The sequence below is a fragment of the Amphiura filiformis genome, chromosome 4 (genome assembly GCF_039555335.1).
Source record: "Amphiura filiformis chromosome 4, Afil_fr2py, whole genome shotgun sequence".
Taxonomy (NCBI): Eukaryota; Metazoa; Echinodermata; class Ophiuroidea; order Amphilepidida; family Amphiuridae; genus Amphiura; species Amphiura filiformis.
Genome location: NC_092631.1, coordinates 20856909 through 20884126, shown reverse-complemented (window position 1 = coordinate 20884126; position 27218 = coordinate 20856909). Strand labels below are relative to the sequence as shown.

The 27218-nt window shown below is 36.7% G+C and overlaps 1 protein-coding gene across 1 annotated transcript; it reads right to left on the bottom strand.

Annotated features, from left to right (window-relative positions):
• Window positions 1-5495: 5495 nt before the first annotated feature.
• LOC140150673 (ras-related protein Rab-18-like) lies at window positions 5496-27204 on the bottom strand. Its single transcript, XM_072172747.1, has 7 exons — window positions 27024-27204; window positions 20468-20523; window positions 19248-19309; window positions 16921-16993; window positions 14215-14333; window positions 13081-13206; window positions 5496-11766 (listed from the first exon to the last, which is right to left on the bottom strand). Exons 1-7 carry the CDS (start codon window positions 27092-27094, stop codon window positions 11650-11652), a joined length of 624 nt encoding a protein of 207 aa, XP_072028848.1. The 5' UTR covers window positions 27095-27204; the 3' UTR covers window positions 5496-11649.
• Between the last annotated feature and the right edge of the window lie 14 nt (window positions 27205-27218).

Below are 27218 nucleotides of genomic sequence, written 5' to 3'. Positions count from 1 at the left end.
TGGGTGGACCGGTCACCTAAACAACCTGCTGTACTGCATCGCCATATATGGGCAAAACGTTATTCATAAGCTGCATAAATAAATTAGCATAATAAGACAGACATAATTTATTCAAGTTTAACACCATGCGACACTGCTGTGGAGCTGTCAAGCACTGAATAAGGTTGTTTTTCCGTTTTCGGCGAATTTTATATTTACCGCGGGTCATGCACAGTCATTTTGAAAATATTTTGTTGAAGTAAAAATAAAAGGCAAGGTATCTGTGTTTTAAAAATAGAGTATGATGCGATATGTTATGATGAGCTGTGTTGTTACTGTTCCAAGGTATATTGCCTTACCTGGGATTTTAAAAGTGATAATCTTAGATTCATTCGTGCGTATTTTATTCCCATATTTGGCGATGAAATAATATATTGGGGGATTATGGGGGAATAGGGGAAAGTTTAAAAAACAGGAAATTAACGATTTATCATTAAAGGTTACTTTAGTTAACAAACTTGAAAGGGTGGGTAAAATGAATATTGAATGACAAGTTAACAACAAAAGCAGTATAGTATTTTGCAGCCCAGCTGATCTCAGATCTGGTGGTTCGAGATAAAGTGCTAATTGGGAAATTGTTAATTATTTAGGAGGCCAAGTAAAATTGCAATTGCTCTAAAATGTTAAATAAAATTGCTCTTTACAAACTGTAATTAAAATTCCCCACTTCGGAAATATATTAAAGGTCTTTGGGTGAATCACAAAAGAATACCATTTTGTTTTGTTTGCATGGTTTTTTGTGGGGGGGGGGGGGTACTTTAATTATATTTCGACAAGTCTAGAGTATGCGGCTCAAGTTGCCGACCCCTTAGGCTAAAAAAAATGTTACGCCTCAAAGTTCATGGCTACTTCAAATACGAATGCGGAATTTTTTTTTTAAAGATTCTTATGCTAAATGGCTAAGTGGGACATGGACTAAGTGGGACATGGCCCAAGTGGGACATGGACTAAGTGAGATTGGACTAACTGGGTCTGGACAAAGTGGGATTTGGACCAAATGGGATTGGACTAAGTGGGATTGGACCAAATGGGATTGGACCAAGTGGGAATAGCCCCCAAAGTTTTATGGCAATTTCAAAAACGAATGCGGAATATGTTTTTTTTTAACATTTTAATTTTTTTAAACTTAACTTTGCGAGTGTTCAAAAGTACACAGCATAAAATTGTGGTTCATTTACACAATTGAAGTACAAATATCAATTATTTCATACCTAAACAAATTTTTTTCAAAACTATTTCTCAGAATTCCATGATTTTACGGCAAAAACTTCAAAAATAATAATTAAAAAAACCCGAGATAATAAATTCCAAAATTAGAAAAATGAACGCACATCCATGCGTGCCCTACCCTCTTCACCGGGTGTTTTGTTATTTTCGTAATTAATAGGCGAATTTTTTTTAATTTTTCTGGGCTTGTATTTTTGGTTGATAATTTCGTAATATCAATCTGGAAAAAAAAAAGTCATTTTTCAAAGGCCATGTCTCTCAGAACCTTATAAGATTAAAGTCCAAACCACAAGTTCTTTCAGACACCCTCAAGATAAGATGTTAAACACAAAATCCTATCATAGAGGTACCAAACCGACGAGTAACATGATGGTGATAACATCTTGCTCGCTGATGGCAGATTTCATTGTTCTTGCCTTGTATATCGGAAATATAAGAGTCCATTGTTTTTAGAATAAAATAACAATGACTCTTTTGTTTGGAAGAATAGACACAGTATATATCCGTACGCTGTTCGTGGGAAATCATTAATGGTTTACACTTCAGGCATATAGGCGTAAAAAGAAGAGGCGGAAGACCACCTAGATTTTTTTATAAGATTTGTTGCAACTTCAGAAAACCCAGCAGAAAACCAATGACAGAAACCCCAACATCACATGTGTGCAGTCGAGGGGTTTCAGGAGTTTGTTTGTTCGTTCAAATGGTCGCTCCGTGTGGAAACAAACTTGGGTCCTGATGGGACCAGGATTGAACAAAATGCTCGAGCAGGCCATAAAAAGACTAAGAGAAGTGAGAAACAAATTTTAAAGGTAGAGAACAAGGAATTAAAGAAGGGCCACCCCAAACAAACAAGTGAACAGTTTTCCTGGGCAGCCACTGGTCGAAAGAAAAGAAATAGGGAAATTTCTTTTTGAATAAATTATGATGATTGAGTTACTATATGGTGCATTATTAATGGGGGAGGGAAGGAAGAGATTTTTAAGGAAGATCTCAAATGTATACTAGCTGCTATGATATTGATATGAGAATTAGATACGGGGAAAATGTGCATTCCAATCCCACACAATATTTGTGATTATGTGATCAGGAGTGACCTCGTTTCTTATGTAGCAAAGGTAGGCTACATCCCATTCTCACGATTGCTGTCTGGTAGCTTCTGGTGAAAAACAGAAGATCTATACAACAGGTTAGGGGCAGTGCAATAATTATCTGCCCCTCCCCTGTGGGAAAAAAGAGGGCAAGCACCGTGATTTGGTGTGCCAAAAAAGGTGCGAGCAATTTCTCGAAGGTCCGAAGGAGGGCAAGAGATTATTGGCACATCAAAATGGAGAGGGCTGGCATACATTTATGGACACCTGTCTTTTTCTTTTCTTCTTTAAGGGTGAGCCCCCCCACACACACACACACACCCACCCAATGTTCCTCCCCAAGCCTTGAAATAAGCAGGCACTGGGAGCAAATTTACACTCAGTAAAGCCACCAATTCACATGAACCAGGAGCAATGTTTTGAAATAAATTGCTCTGTGGTTCCAGTTTTGCACTTGATGCAGTAGTGTTGGTAGGCTGTATTTTAGTGCAGAAAAGGATTTACTATTATTTTGAAAATTGCTCCTGTTTCTTCAGAAATTGCTCCTGGTTCTTGTATAATCCCAGTGAACCAGGAGCCATGTTCAAAAACAAATTGCTCCATGCGGGTTCCAGTACACTTATTTCAAGGCTTGATCCTCCCCTGAATGGTGCATCAACATTAAGGAGGAAATGTCGGATTATTTCATAAAACATGAACTCAAACAAATAACAAAATAAATAAAGATGGACACATTCTTCTCTTTTATATCTTGACTTCTTTGTTGGCATGCAAATTAAAAATAACCCCTCAATTAAAAAAAAAGAAGATGAAACTGATATTCACATAATGTACACAAAATAACATCAATTAATAAGTAATAAATAAATCTATAATGATAAACAAAACAAACCAAACAGAGTATAATAATATTAGTATTTTACAAAATACATTCTTTATCATGCCTATATTCTAGCAATCTTTCATTATAAATACAATGGAAATTGCATTTGATTACTCGTTATAACTCCGGATCAAATTAGTAATTAATTCCAACTCCTATTTCCCAAAGTACATACAATTCTGGAGAAGTACTAACATATAGTCCTACTCAAAGGGCCTTTTGAACATGGCAATCCCTAAAGTCCGATGTATACTCCACTTCGCTGAAATTTTACGACTTCTGGGAGCAGGTTTCTTCGCTAAGAGTTGGATTCGGTTCAACTTTAGGGGGTAGGCCAGCGAAGTTTCTATAAGAAAGCACAAGGCAGGTAACAATTCTTCGCGATACCCGGCGATATTTTGACGAAGTATACATGAATGCCTTTGCGCAAAGCTGCAAATTAATTATTTCATCACAGCTTCTCACGAAGTGGAGTATACATCGAACTTTGTGAACCCAGTGACAACTGCTAAACCCAGTGACCATTCGTTTTTTTCTCGGGTGGAGCAGTCACTGGGTTGGGCAGTTCTTGGAGCATTGCATGGTTGAAAAGGCCCTAAGGTGTAGGGCTATTCATACACAACTTTGAAAGATACACATACATAGTATCTATATACTGCTGGTGTTCTTCTTTCCTAATGGGCTGACATTAATCAGGATCAAATTCTTTATGACTGTGGGGGAACAAACCATTTTGGAATGTTTATGTTTTGGAATATTAAAGGAACCATCTGGGATTTACACACCTTTGTGGAAGATTATGGTCATGTCTTACATAAGAGGCAGGTATTTACAATGGAATAGCCCAATATTTTTTCCTGCCTGATCCACCTGATGCATAGACATGTCCACATGATCATTAAAGCTAAATGCTTATTTCAAACCCAGAAAACCATTGTAAGTAACAGTATTGACTGGTCATATTCATTTACAGCCCTGATTTTACCAATTCAACAGCTTCATTTGCATAAAAGTAAAATTACATATAAATACCTTCATTTGGGCTATTCAAGTTGAAATCCATACACTCCCTATGGCAGACATTACCTTGATCTCCCAGAACAGGGGATGTAGATTTCAAATGGCGTCATCTATTCAGGTAACCCCATTTGAAATTGACATTCCCTGTGTGTAAATTATGTCTTCCATAGGGGGTGTATGGTGTTACTATCAGGTAAAATTAGACATTGAGATCAGGCCCGTGCACGCAGGATTTCATTGGGGGGTGCTGATTTTGAAAAAGTGGACCTTTTTTCCATGTCAAGGGGGGCAATTTTGTGAAAAGTGGACTTTCTTTCCAAAATTTGAAACTTTTTTGTCCAAAAAAGCATAAAAATCTGATTTTGAGATTTTGGGACTTTTGTATACTTTTCCAAATTTGGGGGGGTGCATCGATTGAGATACTCAGGGAAGAATTCAGTTCTCTTTTTTCAAATTTAAGTATACCCCATACTTTTAGTTTACCTTTGGCTCAAGTTACACTGCTAGCTATAAAATGTTTTTTTCTGGGAATGAAATAATGTGTCTTGATTTGAGTATGTACATTATACATCCTGAAAGTAAATGAAAAGTTTCAGTTCTGTGAACTAAAACAAAACAGGCAACCCCTCACCCCAACAACAATGGGAACTTTTGATTGACAATTACCTATCATTTCCATGATAACATTTTTACACTTTGCTCACCTTGACAAGTGCAAGCTGGGATTAAATGACGGAAGTGGGTGGAGCTAGCACAAGACACCAGTTTGTGTACACTTATAACCATGACAACATCTTGTAATACTACCTGCCAATCATCATGACTAACATAACCTGACATTTTAAAAACAGGAACATGCAGGATTGTAAGGCGACTCATTTTTGTGGGAATTTAAATTTGTGCCAAATATGCTAACAGGTGTTCTTTTATTGGCAAAACAATTAAACTTTTTTTCCTCTTCAGTTTTACAGAGGGTGACATATTCTTACAAGATGAGCCAAACATTTGGCAATTCCATTTAAAATCCACATTCCCCCTGCGGAAGATTTTACACATATTCATAGATATTTAACATTTGAACTAGGCCAATGTTAATACATTAAATTCATGTTTATAATATTATCCACATATTATTTTCCCTCTGCTACAAAATTTGCTACAGAAAAAAATAAATTTGCGAAAAATATATAAAAAGCTTACAGAAAATGATGAAACCTTTGAGTCAACTAAATCATTGATTAAATTAAACTTAACTTATAAATTTTATAGAAACCATGAGAGACTTTGCTAACATCTCTACACAAACTATATAAAATCAAAATAGCATACTTCAATATTTAAAGTAATTACATTTGAATATTTTATGTATAAACAAAATAAACACACTTGTCTCTAAACAACCAATCACACAATACTCTCATGAAGTCCTATATCGAATTTTAAGAAAGTGCAAAGAAAGTCTAGAAATGTTTCCTAAAAGTTTCAATTTTGTATGCATTTTCAGCTTATCCCTTAATTTGCTTGCTTTTTTTAGTTCTGAAAGTGCATATTGGACCTCAGGAATAAATTCTTGGAGACCACACTATATTGCCCTTGGAATCCAATCATTAAGACCTCCATTTTCCCCAAATTAGTTCTTCAAGACATCCATTTCGCTCTCAATCACTTCCTTAAACCCTACTTTTGCAAATGGTGCTGCACACCCCACAAGTGCTTTGATACTTATGTACATATATCAACTAAAAAATGGGGATTTCAGGAAGCATCTTCGTGTGATATTTTGGCATTTGAAATAATTTGGTTCCTATAAGCTGTCATTAAAAATAAGAGATGCATAGGAAATTGATGGAAATTAAGTTTAAATTGTAAGGCACACAATACGTCTAAATGACATGCAGTAACTAGCAACATAGAAAAACAGAAATATAATATTCATGCACTTTAATATAACACCATCCTTCAGAATTCTTTAACCAGCATTTGGAATTACAATTTTCCAAATATCACCAAAAGATGGTTCCTTCAGGATAAGGCTACTGACATTCGATCTTGAGTTGCCCGTCCCATAATTTCTGAAAACAAATTTGTGACTTCCGTTATAATGACCAAATGTGAGAGTAAAACGTGTTATTTACCGCTCACTCACTCAAAGACGTTTAGCCCAAGTGAGATTTAAAAGTATACTATAAAGAGGCTGCAAGATCAGTAGCAAAATGGATGTTTTGATTTGAATTTTCCACTAAAAATGCACTGATATTTATTGTTTTTTTGCAAATCTAACCAGTTTTTGTTATTTTTTGAAAACCACAATAATGAATTCAAGTGAGGGTCAGAAAATGAAGTGAGGGCGGGTGATGGGAAACTCAAATCGACTTTCATCAGCCTAATAATAATTCCAGAACATAGTTTGCCAACAACTACGCCAAGTGCACAGCATCGAGAATTGACACTTGGCCCGATATGAAAAATATTATTCATATCCAGTAACTGGTTATGTAATCAACTGACAATAGTTTCCTGTACATGTGTTACCTTGGGGCAGATCTGAACAACAATATTAGACATGTTCACATTTTGAGTTACACCAGGCGTAAACTGACGCTAACATTGATAAAAATTCCACAAATATTTTCCCTACTCCTACCGCATGTCCACACCTAGCCTACTCCTAGCACTACGCCGACCAGTTCCACCAAGCATTCACTTCTGCTGGTCCGTGTGAACATCTGCTACCACTTCTGGTGTTTCTGTGACCCTTTTCAACCACGCAATATGTAATTTCTTAGCTCTGACCGACAAAAGTTCAAACTTGCACCTGGTGCCAGGAGTAGCAGCGTTCACATTGCAACTTACGCCTGACGAGGTTACACCCAGCTCGCTACTCCTGACTTTGTCAGGAGTAAATCGTTGGATGTACGCCTGGCGGAACTTACGCTGACCATCATTCACACTGCTACTACTCCTGGCAGCGCCTACCGCTACTCCTAGCAACTTGCGCCAACCAAGTTCCGTCTGGTGTACGCCCGACAATGTGAACACAGCTATAATTGTATTAACTTGTTAGTAATGTTTCAGCACTAATCAGGTTTAATTAATACCTCACATAATATACAGTGTACAGAAGGCAGGACTAATTATCAAATTTACTGTCTATATTAAAGCCTACTTGACTAATTGAATCAACTAATTTATTTCAGTTTATGTTAATTATTTATAAATGTACAATGTACAAATCTAGTGACCCTAGTTAAAGCCCAGTGCATTTGGGGTTTACTCATAAAAATGCTTTTTGAAAGTAATATAGGGGGCACACGAAGAACCAACATTCATTACTGTATTATATTGTTATAATTTGGCAATCACCAAGCCATTAAATAAGCAGACTGGAACCAGGAGCAATATGTTTCTGAACATTGCTCCTGGTTCACTGGGATTTTACAAGAACCAGGAGCAATTTTTGAACAAACAAGAGCAATTTTCAAATAGTAAACCCTATTGTGCATATACAATACAGCATACCATTACCAGTACTACTGCATAAAGTGCAAAACTGGAACCAAGAGCAATTTGTTTTAGAAAATTGCTCCTGGTCCATGTGAATTTTACAAGAACCAGGAGCAATTGGTGGCTTTACGAGACCAAATTTGCTCCCAGTGCCCGCTTATTTCATGGCTTGGCAATCACCACTACCATTACTTTGGTTTTATGATATGTTACATGAAATTTATTTATTTAATTTATTTGAAAGTAAAACTCTTTATAAATATAACATAGTAATGTCTGGCTGGCTGTACATAGTTTCTATCAGCAGGGTAAAAGATTCCACCTGCAATGTTGAAATACTCTTATAGCTTTGCTACTAAAAGAGGTCTGGAGTTATGCACTACAACTACTTTTTCTGCATATTTTTATAAGTCCCTCGGATTTCTAGTTAATAATAGAGTTTCAGTCCTAATTTTTCTAATTGTCAAGGTGACTATATGTTGATATGGTTTCCCCATCCCCATAATAGACTAGCACAACATTTTGGCATTTCTCAATTTCTGTGCAAAATATACAAATTTAGAAATGGCAAAAAATATCATTCTCAACAAGAGCTATTCTCAACAGAGAATAGCTAATGTTTCTTAGTCAGCTGTAGAGGGCAGTATTTCTTCTTTACTGATGGTGTTGGGGAAAGTTGTTTTCCATAAACATGTACCTACATAATATGGTATATTGGAAAACTGTGTGGGGAACTTGGGTCTACATTGAATAGAACTTTCTGTGAAATCAGCATCTTTTATCCCAGAATCTGATACTAAATCTAGAAAACGGAAACAAATGCGGACAGCCACCCAGCAAACAAACAAAAATGTTTTACAGAAAACATTTAAATATCTAAATAACATTCAAAAAATATTTTTTGGAACCATGATGTAAAGCATCATGTTATTGAAGTGCTGACAAAATATTTTGCAAAAATGATTGCCCAAAAATATTTTACTATATAATGCTTTTTCGTAATAAAACATTTTTTTAAAAACGTTTTCATTACCTTTTTATTTATAACTTAATATTTAAATGTTATTTACACAGGGATGAAAACAATCACTGACATACATGTAATTTCCTGAAACTAACATTTCCTGAAAATGTGTATTTCTATACTTTGTACAGGGAAGATCTAAGCAAAATTTCATGAAGATTTACATCCCTGTTCAAACATTTTGAATACAACTAAAACAGGTTTATAATATTTTGAGAACGTTTTTGTGTTTGCTGAGTAAGCAAGCGAGAGCTGTGAACAACAACAAAAAAAAATACAAAAATTGTACTTCTGTACTTCACTTTTGTTCACATCTTTCACTTTAAACTGCCATTGTTCATCTTAGTATCTATAACAATGGTGTCAATTTCACAATGGGCTGTTCAAGTTGAAATCCCTACACCCCTGTGGAAGACATGATCTTAATTTCAGACACAGGGGGTGTAGATTGCAAATGGCATCACCCATTCAGGTAACCCCGTTTGAAATTCGCACTCCCGGTGTGGGAGATTAAGGTCATATCTTTCATAGAGGGTGGATGGATTTCAACTGGAATAGCCCAATTTCATTAACTGGCTTGTGATGGGTTATGTGCTTTGCCGTTGGGCAGGAAACCTTAGATGTGTCATTAGCCCCTGAACATGTTTAAAGCAAAACCTCATATGTAACCTATTGGCAGTTTTGTTTTAAACATGTTCAAGGGCCACAAGTACAAAGGAGGTTTTTCCTGCCCAACGACGTAATGCTGAGTAGTATGAGTACCAGTCTTTGTGAAATCAAACCACAGTGTTCTATTTATATATATATATATTACATATCTTATGTCAAATATTTGAAATTCCTTCCACATGTAGTGATCATGGAGCTTGTTTGCTACCCTCTACAAGTGGTGTATGCATTGCATTTATTCGGTAAAGTCTGAAGGAATCTCAATATTCCATCTGATGTCAATCAAATCTATTAACTGTAAAAACACAGTTTTATGATGATTTATAGCCTGGCTACAAAAATCTGAAAACCATTCTTCCGCCATGCAGTTCACGTGCAACCAATGTCATCTTCTACAGTACATGTTACATGTAAGCTTCTAATTCCAGATGTCCTTATAATGTACATATCCTTCTTAAAAGTGTGCAAAAAAGAATGCACACAAACCTCTATGTACAATTCTGGAATTTAAATTACTCCGCACCTGGTCCAACTTCAATGTGCATCACAGATAAGAATCTCGTCCCTCCTAATCCAACTACTTAAGGGGGTACTGCACCCCTGTGGTAAATTTGTGACTATTTTTGCATTTTTCTCAAAAACTAATACTACACTGGTAGCAAAAGTTATGTATATTATTGGGGCAAGGAATCCAATTACTACACTGAAATTTCAGTGAATCAAGACAAGCGGTTTAGTAAATATGATAGGAAATGAGGTACATCCTAGCGGTACCTCATTTTCTATCACAAGTGTCGAACCGCTTGTCTTGGGTCACTGAAATTCCAGTGTAGTAATCGGATTCCTTGCCCCTATAATATACATAACCTTTGTTACCAGGGTGTTATTAGTTTTTGAGAAAAATGCAAAAATAGTCACAAATTGAGGGGTGTAGTACCCCCTTAAAGAATAAGCATGACATACCAGTGCATGTTGTCTTCCATAGGGTAGCTGCAAATGTTCCCCTTTTTGCAAGTGTCATGTCATCTAAAGTGCTATGAACCCTCCTCTTACTTGGGCAACTTCAAAGTACAACAAGGTCTATTATAATTAACTAGTGGATTCTGTGCTTACACTCTCCGCCCATTCCAGCTTGTTTGAAGTAGACCATCAGTTTTTACTGTAAATTTTTAATACTTTTTTTAAACAAAAAATATAGTCTGCATTAAGAACAGAATGACATTGTTGATTTTTCAATAATGCTGCCGAGAAGTTTTATACAGTATCAAAAGAATTAGCACCCGTCTTTTGTTTTCATTCATACATAGATAATTAAAATCGGCCACATATGCACATATGCAATGATAGCTACATTTTAAATTACCAGAAATGAAAACTATTTACATCTTCAAACTTCTAAAAGCGATGGGTACCACTTATTTGGATACAGCTTGTATTGTACTTTATTTATGAAGCCTACCGTATAGGTGGTGCAAGCTTGCGAACTACTAGTTTTTCTATACTATTCTTAAAAGCTGGTGGTCTGATTGTAGCACATGGTGTTTTCTATCTTGTTCTCATTCAGACCTATCTCCCAAACATTGTTTTAATTAAATTGCTCCAGTGGTATGGATTCAAGAAGCTTAAATTGACTGCTCATTGCCAGAAGTGGGTAAGTGCAATAGCTGCCCTGTGAACATTTCGCAATTTACACGCAGTATATTGTACTCATACACATTGCAGCTATTGCACTTGCCCAATTCTGTCACTGAGCAGTCAAAATGTGTATCACAGTGGCTCATAGCACAGTACTTGTACATCAATTCCAGGTTTTAGCCACCAAACAACCCTTGTTTTTGTTCATACTGCCTATAAACAAAACATCTTTCAGGATCAAACTTTCACTGGAGTTTTGAGAAAAATACCACACTTTAATGTGGTAAAGTGGGTAGATGAGGTTGGCAATTGAGCCAAACACCTTTAGAGGATTGTTTTAACCATTCCAATTACGATTGACAACAGTATCAATTCAAATGCATGATAAACCATCATGACACATGATTTATGTAGAATTTTTTAAATTTTTTAACAGAAACCAAAGTAGAGTGCGCAAACATTGAGTGTGCACTATGTCGCACTTTGAAGCAACCCCAAGCAAGATGAGCATAGCAATATAAAATAAGAGTTTCCTACTATAAAGTCAATTGGTTCCGAGTTCATATTAGACTGCAGTATCCGCCACAGCCTCCGATGGCTGCTCCGGCTTGGTCTGATAGCGTAACACCACCCCTTTGTTGTGAGTCACTCTCCCATAGACCTGGGGTTTGGATTATCTGAAAAGACAAAGAGAAGATAAGTCAATGTCTACTTTTATGTTTAAAAAAACTAAAATACACATCTAGAAAGTATTGTCACACTTAACCATGTGTGGGACCAGGGGGTGGTTGTGGGGAGCTCAAGGCTCAATCGCCACCCTGAGTTTATTCCAAAAGCACCAAATATGAAAAAGTAAACCATGGAATGGATTCAGTTGTACAAATAGCATGAATCGATCCCTCCCTCAATCATGTCTCCAGGTTGATATATTCAACTGATATATTTTTGGTTTTGCCGTTTCCTGAAGATAGCCCACACTTTTGGGAGGTACATACCGAATTTTGTCAAATAGTCGCCCCCAATAAAAGCCCCCACCACTTTTTTCAACCAAGATGTTTCAAAAATGCTGATATTTCCATGCTATCTTGTGTAGTAAGCTTTCCAAGTTGCCTACATGGTCGATAATAGCGTCAATAATTGGCGAAAATCTGGATTGGAAACCCGGAAGTGAACCAGAAGTCAGTGTTTCTAGTTCATAGTTCGTCATTTTAGCTTGAGTTTTAAGTTTACCTAATGATTTTAACGGAATTATCGTTCTAAAATTGACCTTGAATAAACGCCCCCCCCCTTGGGAAAATGTAACCGGGGGCATTTATTTGACGCAATGCGGTACATAGGTAGCTCAATTTTTCCTAAATACCCTTAAGCACCTGAATCCACCTTCAACCCCCCGAGTAGACAATTTTGCAAAAATTGATCAAAATGTCCTAAAATATGTTCAAGGCTCCCAGGCACCACCCCTGACAGTGATGTGATTAGTCTGTTCTTTTACACGGTAGCGCAGCAAGTGTACCTACAAACAGCTGTTGTTTACATCTGTATAAACTCTACAAGCAATGTCTTAGCTAGGATTTGACAAGTGCCTATCATTTTCACTATAAACTGCCTGTCCAAAATTTGATCCAAAACACAAACCCGACCCGTACACCTTTTTTTGCAGTTCAGTTCAAATAGCTATTGCTATAGCCTTGATTTACTAGTATTAGTCTTGTTTTGCGTTCACAAAACTTTAGCATACATGTCACAGAAATTAAGCTTGCCTGTCCCAGGGGCAAACTGCCTGTCCAAAATGACAGGTGAATGGGTGGCAAGCTAACACCCTGTCTACAAGATTAGGTTAGCCCGGGGTGATCTGATACTGCAACAAGTGAATTATTATTCACCTACTGCACTACCAAACTCGATACAAAAGAAATATAGTCGGTCGCATATTCCCACCAAAACTAAATCCAGACCCCCTACACAAAAATATAACATTTTCTTGCACCTACCTTTTCAACTAATTCTTCAAATGCACATTGTACGCCATCTTTTGTTTTTGCACTACATTCAATAAATAACATGGAGTGTTTCCTAGCAAAGCGAAGACCTTGTTCTCTTGTCACTTCTCTTTTATCCTGCAATGATGAGAAAGATGAAATTCAATAAGGTATAAAGGTGGTTGTATTTGATTTTAATTTGATCAGGTTTGACAACCCTATAGATATATCGTCGGGTGTATTACATAGTGACGGATCTGCACTTTACGGTAAAATCCATAGTGATGGATGTTGAGCTCTCAAAATAATTGCGTAAGACATAGTGACGGATAATTTTGGCAATCTGTTAAATATGTGAGATGTACGATATTACTACATTTTAACGTTTTGAAATTATCTTTCAAGGGTCTACTTTTAATAGACACATGAATTGCTTAACATTAATGGCAAGTTTATAATCTAAGCCCAATATAATTTACCTAGACTCAACGTTTTCCTGATGCCCATTTTTTGATCAATTTGCGATCAACATCCGTCACTATGTAATATACCCTGGGTTTGACATCCGTCACTATGTAATGCTACCGACGATATGGATAAACCCAACAAACCCTCTTGTGAAGCTTAATTTGTTGGGGTTCATTAGAACACCCTACACAGACTGAGAGTGTGTAACACACTAAAGCAGACACACTTCACTATAGGGGTGTGCGTGTGTGTTTGCCGGCAAACGAGGACACACACAAGATTTTTCACTCTAAACTGCGGACTTACTTCCAGCCGAGGACAGTTCGCAATCTCAAACTGCTGCAAAAGACCTCAAATGCATGCTAAATGCATTATAGCGTTATTTGCCTTAAACCGAGGACCACACATGTAAAAACTACAGTCAGCACTCAGCAGTTGATGGATAAAATTCTGTTTCGTATTATACACACAAAAAATCCGCCATTTTAGTCCACGGTTAGGCGATGAAAACATCATACACACGTCCTCGGTTAGATAGCAAAACACAATGTCCACGTTTGGAAGCAAACACAGACAGGGGGTGTGTGTGTGTGTCTGGTGGCATTGCCTGTACATGTATATTACGTGTTGCCATGTTTAAATGCATTAGATGTAGAGAATATTACAGAGTTGGCCTACCTTGTCTATTTTATTTGCTACCAGCATCTTTACAACTTCACTTTTAGTTGAATATGTATCTAGTTCATTTAGCCATTGGTCTAATTTTTGGAAGGTTGATTGGTTGCTAACATCATAAACTGTAAGACAATCAAACAAAATAACGACAATAAGTTCATCATCCAAGGTGCGGAAACTCTCAAAATCCTGTATGGTGTACAAAATGTGAAACAAAGCAAATTTAATGCCTGTGCATTATCAGCTGTTTTGAGGGTATTGTGAACAAGCAAACCAGAATTTTAGAATGTTCACAATAACCTGAACTGATGCAATACATTCATAACACTATTAACAGATATTTTTCAATTAGTCTATTATACAATTTAGGCCTACATCTAATATGTGGGGGAAATCTTTTAGATTGGGTTTTCCTTGTAAATATATTGAATTGGTGTAAGGCAGTGGCATACCAACCAGTGGGGGAGAGGGAGGGGGGAGGGAGGTAAAAATTGCCCCCTCTAGCTCAAAATAGGACAAAAGTGGCCAAAATGGGCAATTTGCATCTTCCTTTGAAAATATTGGATCCAAAACATAATAATGATAAAATTGGATGCTTCACGCCCAATATTTATTGGTCTCCCTATGAGTTTTAAACATTGGACTCGACTACGTCTCATCCAATATTTCAAAAATATTTCATAGCTCGACCAAAAAACATGGGCTCAATCGATCCAATTTTATATCAGAATAGGTCGCAAATTATTGACCAGCGCACTTTAACATGGGATGTTCTACACCTCCGATTTTCTATGGCTCACTAAGCATACACATGCTTATTACCATGTACACTTTGCAAAGGTCTCCTGACGTTGTTAGAAAAGCTTGCACGCCAAAAAAATGAAAAAGCACTTTTTGCGTATATGCATGTGTAGGAGAACCTTGGTTTTGGTAGCAACTTAGCAAGATGGCGGATCTGTGCAGATGGTCAATTGGTCATTTCATTAAGGGGGCACTACACCCCTGGCAAATTTTGTGCCTATTTTTGCATTTTCCTAAAAAATTATAACACATTAGTGACAAGTTAGATATGTGTATTATAGGGGCAAGGACTACAACTACTGTACTGAAAATTCAGCAACCAACTCAAAGCAAGTAGTTATTGATTTATTGATCAAATATTGGGTTTCCCTCATTTTTGACTGTAACTTCACAACTGTTGTCTGTGCTGAAACAAAATATCCAGTGCAATAGTTGTAGTCCTTGCCCCTATAATATACATATCTTACTTGTCCCCATTGCGCTATAATTTTGGAAAAATAGGCTCAAAATTGGATAGGGGTGTAGTACCCCCTTAAGAGCTCTTGATTTTCTATGTTTACCTGCAGTGTTCAATATTTACTTTGAAATATTTAGGTGATGTTCTTATACATGTTCACATTGCTATACAGGCTGAAATTTGTGTAGCAGGTTGTCTGGACTTGTCCAAAAATGGGAAGCATTTTGCTCTGTTACACAGGTTAAATCGACAGGGGTAGAAATAAGGGACCATTTCCTGATAGCCATCTGGGCTATCTAGCCATTTTTTCTGATAGCCCTGAAGGAAATTCAATAGCCCTGAAAAAAGACATTGTTTTCGCACAATTCAAACCAATCGTTTGTTCAAATATTCAGTTATTTTGAGTAACCCTTACCCCCATGCATAATAAGTGGTAGCACTAGGTTTTAAAACCAGGGGTTCTCAGAACCCCTGAATCCCATGAAAGTGTTAAAATATGCGCTCAAATCCTAAAATGAGGGGTTCTCTAATCTGTCAAGTATTGAATGTACCATTTTAATTAATATATTAGTATCAGATTTTGTGATTTTGGTTACAATGATGTGTTACCGGTATCATTGTATAAATAGTTAAAGCCCGGCAAAAAAAGTGATCTCGCTTTTCACGCCACGATTCTCGCCTGTAACCAACTATCTCGCTTTTTAAGAAAGTTCCCAAGCAGTTTACTAACTATAAAAGTGTTGCTTTATGCCATAAAAGTTCACCGAATTCCACAAAATGCAGCAACTTCGGCAAAGTGCAGAATTCAACACCATTGGCACCACGATGGAACCCATGCTTTACTCAATAAAAAATGACATTTCATTGCAAATGAGTTCAAGTTTAGGCCAAATATTATGATATTTATTGAATTACTGGAGTATGATGACTATAAAACATAATTCAAGGGCAACTTTATGTCATTTTTTTCTTCTACGGCCGATCATTGTGTCGTATTTCACCGATGGCATATCTCTACACACCACCCACAAAGCATTTCTTTCCGATCCTTAGAATTAGAAATTACCAACTCATGTACGTGTCACCATTCAGTACGGCAATTAACTTATCAGCAGTGGTTCTAGACAATATCGCAATCTGTGTAATTATGCCAGCGGTGTGTATTTTATTTCTATTTTTAAATTATGTTACAATGCTACTGTGACTTCACTTCAACATTTATGTTACATTGCATTTTATGTTACATAATTTCTGAACAGGCCGTAAATATTGGAGATCGAAGCTTTTATTTTTCTTTCACATGTTTTCATTTTTCTGCGCGCATACGACAGCGAGTGTCAATAGCCCGACGGGCTACGATGGAGATAAAACCCAATAGCCCGACAGAAAACCTAATAGCCATGGTTATCGGGCTATCGCTTATTTCGACCCCTGAATCGAATGTTGCTTACCTAATATAACCCCTTGTGCTCCTCTGTAATAACTAGGTGTGAGTGTCCTGAATCTCTCCTGTCCTGCTGTGTCCTGTAATTTAACAAATAAAACAAACCAAATATAATTACAACAAAAGAGCTACTGTAAAGGGCATTTTTTGGTCTCTGGGAATTTCAAGCTGGATCACTTCTACTGTCCTACATATGAATTGTATGGTGCACCGAAATCTCCCAACAGACTTGCTTCATGCTGTTACACTGGCCTAATCAAGCTATAAGAGTGCCCAATCTCTGATGATGATTTAATTAAATCTATCTCTGAGGGAAGCGCGACGGTTGGGGCCCCCTAAAACCGGTTTAACCCACCAGAGTCTGGTCCTAAGTCCAGAGACCTCAGAGAATTGATTGATGCCTACCCAAGACAAGGAGATATGCAGTTCAAGACATACTTCCCAAGACACCTTCAAAGAGGCATTATAATGGAGTGCTCATCTGTATAAGGGTGAAATAAGGCTCCGAAGGTGACTGCGCTGGTGCTCTACCAATGAATTACTTCTCCAGAGAAGATCCATATCTTTTCTGATATGACACATTGGTCCTTTGCTCGGGCTACTGAGAGGACATTATAATTCAACAAATGATCCTCATCAACTTTCTAATGACACATAGTCCTCTTGCTCTATGAAAAAGGAATGTTTATCCAGAACCAATTACTAGTAATTACCCCCTTCCAGTTGGAGGGCCATTCAACTTTGACGCGCTATTATTAAACTGTACGCTATGAATGCGCACACAACGAAAATTCAAATTTGCTTGGTTTGGGTTGCAGTTTTAAAAGCTTCCAAAATTCTCTCTACAACTCCTAATAGCTATATATTTTATAAATAACTATAAGAAAGGCTTTCAACATTCCATATATGTTCACAAAAAAAAAATAGCTTTGCAAGGAATATGATATGGGCACATAAATACAAATTTTTGTCATGAATTGAGATAAAAGAGTAACAAAAACTACTATATTTTAAAACTGGTGTGAGTTCATAAATCAGGAATTTGCATATGATTAGAAACATGGCTTATTATCCTCATATTAAAAAATCAAGATTTTGGGTTGGTTAAGACAAAAACCTGCCGGGATGAAAAGGGTATTTTACAAGACGGAAAAATACCAGTATTCAGTAGGCCATGCGACAACAACATTGAGAAAGTTCATGCGAGCAGTGTTAAACTGCGCGCGCGTATTTCACTGAACGCAGATGAATCGCGCGATTGGGCGCAACAAAGTCGCTAGCGTGTACTCGTTCATGGTGTCAAGTCACGCGGTATTGTTATGAAGTTGTTTACTTAATTTTCCTGCATGGGCGAATCTGGGTAACCAATTTAAACCATTATAACAACTTAAATTTTTAAGTTCAATATTTGGGACAAAGACTAATCGATAGATAAAGGTTGAAATTACTTGTATGGCTAAAAATTAGAATGATTAAAGCGTTAAGACAGAAAATATCCGGGTTAGAAGTCCTTAGCAACGAAAATAAATTTGAAGGTAAAGCATACGTAAAAATCATGAATTTTAACTACAAGAGTAGACAAAATGGGAATCAAGCAGAGAATTGTAAAGATATTTTCAATCCAATAATATTTGTAAATTGCCCAAGATGATTGGATACACATAATACGATACATTTCAAATCGAAGTTTTCAGCGGGAAAGGTAAAAAGCATACCCAAGAGTGCGACGGTCATTTTTGCAAAGGTCGCGTACGTTAATAATTTGACCTTTAACGGATAACGCGCATGATGGCCCTCCGACTGCTTTAGCCAAATTCACTCCCAGCTGGATAAGCCCATCCCAATGATAAACCACAGTAGACAAGCCAAAAGATTGAAAATTGTTATGTAATGTATTATGGAATCTGTTGGCACACTTTTCACACCATGTTGGATAAGCCCATCCCAATGATAAACCACTGTAGCCAAAAGATAGAAAATTGTTATGCAATGTATTATGGAATCTGTTGGCACACTTTTCACACCATGTTGATAGCTACATAGTATAAATGGGGATAAATGGATAGATTAGTGGTTTTGATAGTACTGGTAATTCTGTTTTCGTAAAGCAACCAGTTGATACTTCCAGGTATCTTTGAAAAATGTTATGTTGCTATAAAACAAGACACTGTACATGTACACTTAATCCTGCACAGCATTGTTGGAAGCAATTAAGTATTTAATTCTGTGGTTTTTAAAGCAGAGCATGGCTCTCATGAAATTTGAATGTTCTACATAATACTAAATACCCAAATGCTCAAGAAACAAGGGGTTGAACACAAAACCAAGTCTTACCCAGATTGCCAATTTGGCTGTATTTCCATCTACTGATAAAGTTTTCACTTTGAAATCCACACCTGTATTAAAGATATAAAAACATATAAGTTTAAGATGATGAAAAAAAACCCATGGCAGTCCTACCAGGCCTCGAAATTCAAATTATAAGGCCAGTGAGCAAAGGCATGAAGACCACTATGTACTGAAGAATGCTTTGACTATCAAGGCCAAGTCTAAGGGCACAGGAGGCCATGGCCTTTGTGAATTTTGAAGCCTGAATTTACAGCTACACATTACTCTAGAAAAGTGAGTTTCAAAACCAAAAACTAAAAGTTAAAATTTTCGTAATTTTGAGTTGGGGGAACTGGGGACAAGAATTACGACTGGGTCAGGGGAGTTATTTAGAGGTTAATAACTGCGCATCGGTTATTTGGAGGGCATTGTGAAAAATCTAAACATTTTGCCTTTGGAACCGAGGAATATAGAACACACTAGGCACGTATCTTCACAGAAGGCTTGGCCCACTTTTTCCTTTTAGCAACACAGTTCTCAACTAAAAACATGGACATATCCCGGGATATATCAACCATGTGAACTGGACATTTTGAAAATTCTGACCCCAAAGTTTGTCCCCAAATAGATCACAAAGAAATTTAGGGAATTTTGCAATTCCTCAAGTGCTGCTCGTGTTTGAACTAGCCATCTTGCGCTCTTCAGTGCTGAGCTCCACCTTCAACCTTGGTTTAATTATATTTCATAAAATATTGTTTAATTCGCCATGCCACTATAGCCAAAATAACAAATTCTCGATCATGAGAGGATGTACCATCTGCGTCAGCGTATTTTTCATAGAATAACACGATCGCACAACCTGCATGACCGAACCTTGACCTTGCCTAGCAACGACCGTGTGATTGGTCAATTCTCAAAAGTTGTGTTTGCGCCGTAAGCGCCGGTCTTTGTGTAGTACGCTCGACGCAAATAACTGTGCGTACCAAAGTTGGCTTTCATGATCGAGAATTAAATATTTTGGCAATAGATGCCGCACCATATGTAGATAGGTCACAGTATGAGTATTTAAAGCCAACTTTGTAATTTCAAAGCTGACATGATCAGTAAGACATCACACAACTCCAGGAATCCAGTCTCTAATGGAGTTGTGTGGACACACAGTCAGAGATAGGCTTAAGAATCACAATCCTCAAGAATTCTACACAACACGCCTTGCAAAGACTCACCTATTGTTGCAGCCTGATCAGGGTCAAAGGTGTCATCAGTAAATCGTAGTAGCAAACTGCAAAAGAAAAAAATCACACATCAATTGGATTTACATGAACAGATAAAAATCCCTTTCCTAATGCACTTATTTAGGACATGAGACCAGTCAGACCACTATAACACTTTTAAGTTCAAAACATGACCTACACACAAAGTAGGGTAAATTGAGTTACCTCCGGTAGTCTCGTTTTGAATTATTAGCAAATTTCAGAATTTCTTTTCAAATTTGTAGATATCACATTCACATAGTACAGTAACTAATATTTGTACTGGTACCTTATTTACCGAAAGGATAGCTTCACATTCGAGGCTAGAGCCCATTGCTATCGAAATCTAGTAGAAATCTATAAAGCATAATACCGTGTAAAGAAATGGAAGTTCGGAAGTACATTGTAAACATGGCTGATAACAACGGGCGATTGCATCAAAAATGTTTAAGATAGCACTTCAACTTAATTTTAGAATGTTTAAATAGGCAGCCTTTGCTCTAATAAAATGGTAAAAAATGGTGACCTATTTTCCTTTAGACACGTCCCTCGCTATATCTAGGGACTAAATTATTACTTTTGCATATCAAGGTTCAACATGGCTAAAGCCTAAGTTGCCAAACACTTTGAACATCAAGGTTAAAACAACTTTTCGAAAACCTTGATGCAAAAGTTTAATTTGATAAATTCATAATTTTAACCTTTAATAGCTCGGGTGGTCTAAAAGAAAATATCGCCAAAAACAATCAACGCAGCGAGCAGCCATAATCAGTGTTCGATTTACCTGGATTACCATAGCAAAATGCTACTCACAATTTTGGAATTGCTACTCAAATCTGAAAATGAGTAACATTTTTGCTACACAAAAAATATACAAAAATCGATCACTGGCCACTGACCTGAACTGAAAATGGAACATTCAGGCCAAGTGTTTTTTAAATAGTTGGTATGGTTACAGTGTTTGATTTACCTGGATTAGCATTGCAAAATGCTACTCACAATTTCGGAATTGCTACTCAAATCTGAAAGTGAGTAGCATTTTTTGCTACACAAAAAAATATACTAAAATCGATCACTGGAAATAATCTTGGTCAAAAATCCAGTTACTCCCACACGCCACGGAATAAAAAAGCAATATTGCTGTCGGGATAACTGGATAGCTGTCCAAGATTCTTTCTGCACAATCAATATGCATTAACAAAATTAATTGTAAAAAATATGACAACGCTGACCCACAGCAGAAAAAGAATAGCTTTGGAAGTTCTCAACCTTGAATGTGTAAATTCAAAGCTTTACCTTCAGTTCAGACATGAGCTCATCCTATCTTAGTGCTTATTTCTAAAGATTAGTTGCTCATTCATGAGATGCTATTGCTAATTTCTATTTTGTTCATTTCTGTTGTGACGAACACGCATCTAGTCAATTCTCTCCCCTTTTAATGGACATTGGCAGGGCCGTTGGCGTTCCGACCATTAGGCCAGGTAAGGCAGTCACCTAGGGCAGCAAACGCAGAGGGGCTCAAAAAAGGGGGGGGGGGTGAAAAAAAGAAAAAACAGGAATGGAGAAAGAAAAGGGAAGAAAAAATGAGGGGGGAGAAAAGAAAAAAATGGGAGGAAATAAAAAAAGGGGGCAAAAAGAGAAACAGAAAACAGGGCGGAAAAGGAAAACCTGAGAAAAAGAAAAGAAATGGGGTATTTTTCTGACCCTTCCCGTATCTGTTGCCAGTGGTGAACTTGCTCGAGATGTCTAGCCAAGAATTTGCTCACCGATAGCTTCACATTCTAGGCTAGAGACCGTAGCATTCAAAATGTAGTCTGATTCGCTGAAGCATGACACCGTGTAAAACAATGAAAAAAACAGCATCAAAAATGTTGCTAAAATTGCACTTTCCCAGCAAAATTTTAGACTGCCCAAAATAGGCAAATCTTGCTCAAAAGATACAGTTGACTCAACTAAAAATTTTTATCAAAATTTCAACATTAATACTAAGAGAATAAACCTCAGGTGCAAAAATTTGCACCGACCAAAAAACCATAGCAAAGCACTCTAGCTTCGAATGCGTAACTATCGTGTGCAAATTCGAAGCTAGAGTTCTCGAGCAATGGTGAACATAGCTTTTCCAAGCTAAAGCTGCAAGACTTATTTGCGTTCAACGATGACCTAAGAAAGATTTTAAACCAATAATTCATACATTACCAGTTTAAAAAAAGTTGCTTCAATTGGCCTGTCAATTGGCACAACTTTATGTTTACATGTAAAGCAATGCCGGACACAATAAAGGTCAAAATTTGTCTATGAATGGCTTCATTTGGGCTGTCATTTCACAAATTTTCCTTTTTTTTTCAAACTAAAATTTGACACAATAATAGTGCAAAAATAATCCACCAAATAGCTTCAAAAATAGGTCTTCATTTTGCAAAAGTTTCTCACTTCTGAGGGCACATACAAAACTGCTCCATTGACACTGTACATAATTTCGATCGGCAGTCTGGGCATGCGCAGATAAATTTACATAGCTAATGAGCTTCGCCCACATGCACAATGGCGCACACCATACGTTTTACCATTAAATTATCGTCCACAACAACCATTTGATCCATGCATATCGATCGTGCTTAATCACTTCCTGGTAGTGCTTGTTGCTGAATTCGGCACCAAAAGTAAAATATGACTCTCAACTTTACGCTAAAAACATACCCGATTGCTGAAAAAACCTCCTTATGATTGGAAGCAATCAAATTTCGACAGTTTAATTTACTTAGATTTTGCAATCCCGAGTTCCGAGCTGCAAAACTGACTTGAAACAGCGATGAAAAAATTGCTGTAACTTGCAATGGGAAGTCAATGTTTGCCAATCAGGATATCGATTGATTCGCCCAGCGCTCAGATTTTCCCAATGACGCATGACGTCATAATGAGCGGCGCTGTTTATTACGACTTGCCTTATTTGGATAACGAGCTACCGTATTTGGATACGATAGATAATTTATGTCCGTTGAAATTCCCTCCACAGTTTTGTATGTGGAGGGGGGAACATCCCCCCGACGTCACGAAAGCGCGACGTGAAGGCCGCTTCGCAGCCATTTCTTACATTTGATTTTTTGGGGTATGTTTTGGTGGGGCGGCAGGGAGAGGCTTTGCCTAGGGCGGCAAAATCCCTAGGAACGGCCTTGGACATTGATGAATAGAAATAATGGCCATCGAGCATGTGAGGCGCGTCATATGTCACTGCATGACTGAAGTCATGAAAAGATTAGGTACAACCTACCGGTATTTTGTATTGTTCAACAGAAAAGCTGTGTTTTCTACCTATGGCGCTCTAGCTGAAATACAGCAAGCAAGATAAAGATAGTAAAATTGTACTTTAGCTAGAGTATCTTGAGCTATTTCAGTTTGACAGATTGAGATTCTTTCATCAAAAAAATCGGTGATCGATCGATTCATTATTTATGGTTGCGCTCCGGTTGAAAATGAAAGAAAATTTCATGTCAGTTTCTACCCTTTATTTTCAGGCTATTTATGACTGTGAATTTAGAACTTAAAGGGGCATTTTGTGATCCACAGCCTCATCCCCCACTTTTTTCAAAAAAGTTGAGATTTTTATACCACTGGAAACCTCTGGCTACATAATGTTTATGTACCAAAAATTTCTTGCAGATTATTTTGTTTAGCAAAAATATCGTCAAATTTGAATTTCGTTCTGGTGCACCAGAACGAAATTACACACAGTGGCCTATGGAGCAGTGTAATACACATAAGGCCCTTCGCACTTGATTATTAGTTTCCTGTTTACCGCCCGCGTCCAAAATTGAAAATCTCAAAATAATTAATTATTTTATATTTGGTCATGTGTCATATGGTGGGACCCCAAAATAGTGGGAGGCGTTACATTTTTCTCTCCTCTTTCAGATTTAACTTGTTGGTACAGAGCTATTCTTTGTCCAATTGCATATAGTTTGGGCTCATTATACAGCTTGATTATTCTACTTTTCAAATATGTTTCACAATTTGAAATTATCATTTGTTTAATTAGTGAAAAATATTAAAATGTTAACGAGGATAAACCTGGAGGATAAGCGGTGGAGGATAAGCGGTGGAGGAGTATGTGCAATCTCTATGAGAAATGTTGTGGAAACATGATATCTTTTTGAATTTTAAATTTTATCATTGCCAAATTCTGTGCTATACATGCAAATCGTATCTCAAATCAAAGCTTGTTTATTCATTATTCATATTCAACTATTAGTATACAAATATTGACTGCTATGAGGGCATGGTTAAATTATAGGCCCAAGGTGATCTCAAAACCATGACTATGCCCGAGGCGTAGCCGAGGGCATAGTCATGGTTTTGAGATCACCGCTGGGCCTATAATTTTAACCATGCCCCAATAAAAAGCAGTCAATATTTGTTTTATATCCAAATCTTAAGATTATTGTCATCTGTTTGGTTAAAAGCATCGATTTTGGGAAGAAAAATTAATAGTTTCAATGCGAATGGCACACAGATTACAATCTGCGCTTTCTGCGTAATTATAGCGCGTGAAAACATTAACGCGTGCGTAATATCATTTACGCGCAGTTTGATCGTGACGCACGTGACCGGTCCATAGTTCATTTCCATGGACCGGTCCATAGTTCATTTTGCGGGCATAGTTAATTCAATGACTGCACTTTCAACCAATCAGATGACAGGAATCTTTATATGAGGTATATAATTTGATCTATTTCATGTTTACAAGTATTCACTGAGAACCGCAAGTCACAATACCCACAATTTTTCCCTATTCACTACACACAAATGCCAAGATTTTCAGTCACAACATGCATTTTGGCTTTAAATTGTTGTATTTTGAGAATTATACACCCTAAGATAGGACAAGTATACATTTTTGGAAAGCATTTTACCTCAGGAATCCAAATATGCAGTTAAAATAAATGTAGGATACACTCTAAAGAAAATATTTTCAAAATGTAATCAACATTTGGTGCGTAAAAGTTACGTACATTTTTACACCCTGTATCACCACTTTGGTCAATCATAACATAGCAAAAGTATACATTTTATTAAAGCTCATAGTGTTGCCTGCCACAAAATTAGATTACATTAGAGATATTCCATATCAGTAGCAAATGCAATAAATTATCAATTTTCTAGTAAAATTAATTTTTTCATGATATCACCCTATATATTTTCTTACACACCCTGTATACCAACATCAATTTTGCATTGTTGGATTCCTTGGAACATAAGCTTTCCAAAAATGTATAGTTTTGTTGGTGTGAGATGTATAGTTTTAGACATGTATCAATTTAAGTGAAAATGAGGACAAATGATCAAAATCAGTGCTTGTAACGCAAATGTGCCCCACCATATGACACATGACCATTTATTTCTAATTTTCTCCTTTAAAATAACTTTCAACAACTTCTACTTGCCATTTTCTGACTTAACTAATATCAACAATAAGGCTAATGGAACTCGATTGTTAGTTTCCGATTGACCGCCCGCATCACCTTTTCAATTTGACCAAAACTTTCATTATTTTTTATAAAAAGTCAATTATCTGAAAATTTAAATGGAAATAACCAAAATTGAAACTCTCAAAATGTCTGACAACCCCTGCTGATCATAATCAGCAGTTTTTCTTAGTTGTAGGGGTAGAGGATGTGGTAAATAATGGAAATTTACGGATTACCTCATCATGTTTCTAGTGATTACAAAACTTGCACATTTCTTTTCATTTAAATAAAAACAAATTCAAATCTTTTCTCAATCTGTTGCAAAATGTCTGTAATGATGATCTAAGCATTAATACCTGTTTTGAAATGGTCTTACATCAACAATATATACATTGGTACTGGTGGGGTACCTACATTTGGTGAAAGCTGTTCGTAAAATCATTGATTTTGTTGACATAATGGATAATGAAAAGAGACCGAATAATGAATAATGAAATAGCGACCTCGTCCTTTTTTTCAAACATCCAATAGGAAACTAATAATCGAGTTCCATTGGCCTAATGATGAATGAACAAAGAGTACAACTCCACCTTCATTTATTTATAAAATCAAATATTGTTGTGAAATAATTAAATGCTCGCCCTAGTCAAAACGAGTCAATAGTTGCTTGTAACACTAATAGTTCAAACTAAATAAAGAAAATAAAAGATAATTAATAATTAATAATTAAAAGTCACCTCATCCCTTTTTCAAAATCTTTAACAGGAAACTAATAATTAAGTGCGAAGGGCCTAATCATGCATAACTCGCAAACGCAAAACCGGAATCAACTGAAATTTTGGGAATAAGGTTTTTCGTGAATATCTACTGAAAAATGTCATAAAAAGAGGATGCTAGGATCACGAAATCCTCCTTTGAGCTTTCAATTTTACTTTTCTTGTGACTAATTCATGAATTTATTTTAGTAAGCTTATCGTCAAACAAACGTAAACAAGCGCAAGCAAAATTATATCTGGCACGAAAATCGTCATCGTCATCCAGAATTTCACACAATCCTGTGAATTTACCTGGACTTTCCCACTCCACTTTCTCCAATTATTAGAATCTTTAGAGTAGTAAGAACATCGTCGTCGTCCATATTTGCAAGAAAATACGATAACAGAGACGAAAAATAACTATTTCACACACAATACGTGTCCGTTACAGCAATTTTTCTGAGATGAATTTCCCAACTTTGATATGACGTCATCACAAAAACATGA

What these genes read in the sequence shown, in the direction of transcription:
- LOC140150673 (XM_072172747.1), bottom strand. Translation starts at nt 27,094, where the DNA reads ATGGACGACGACGATGTTCTTACTACTCTAAAGATTCTAATAATTGGA. An exon ending in CAGCCAAATTGGCAATCTGG is followed by an intron (nt 16,994 to 19,247) that starts GTAAGACTTGGT and finishes GTTAAATTACAG; the next exon opens with GACACAGCAGGACAGGAGAG. An exon ending in AGCACAAGGGGTTATATTAG is followed by an intron (nt 14,334 to 16,920) that starts GTAAGCAACATT and finishes ATTGTCTTACAG; the next exon opens with TTTATGATGTTAGCAACCAA.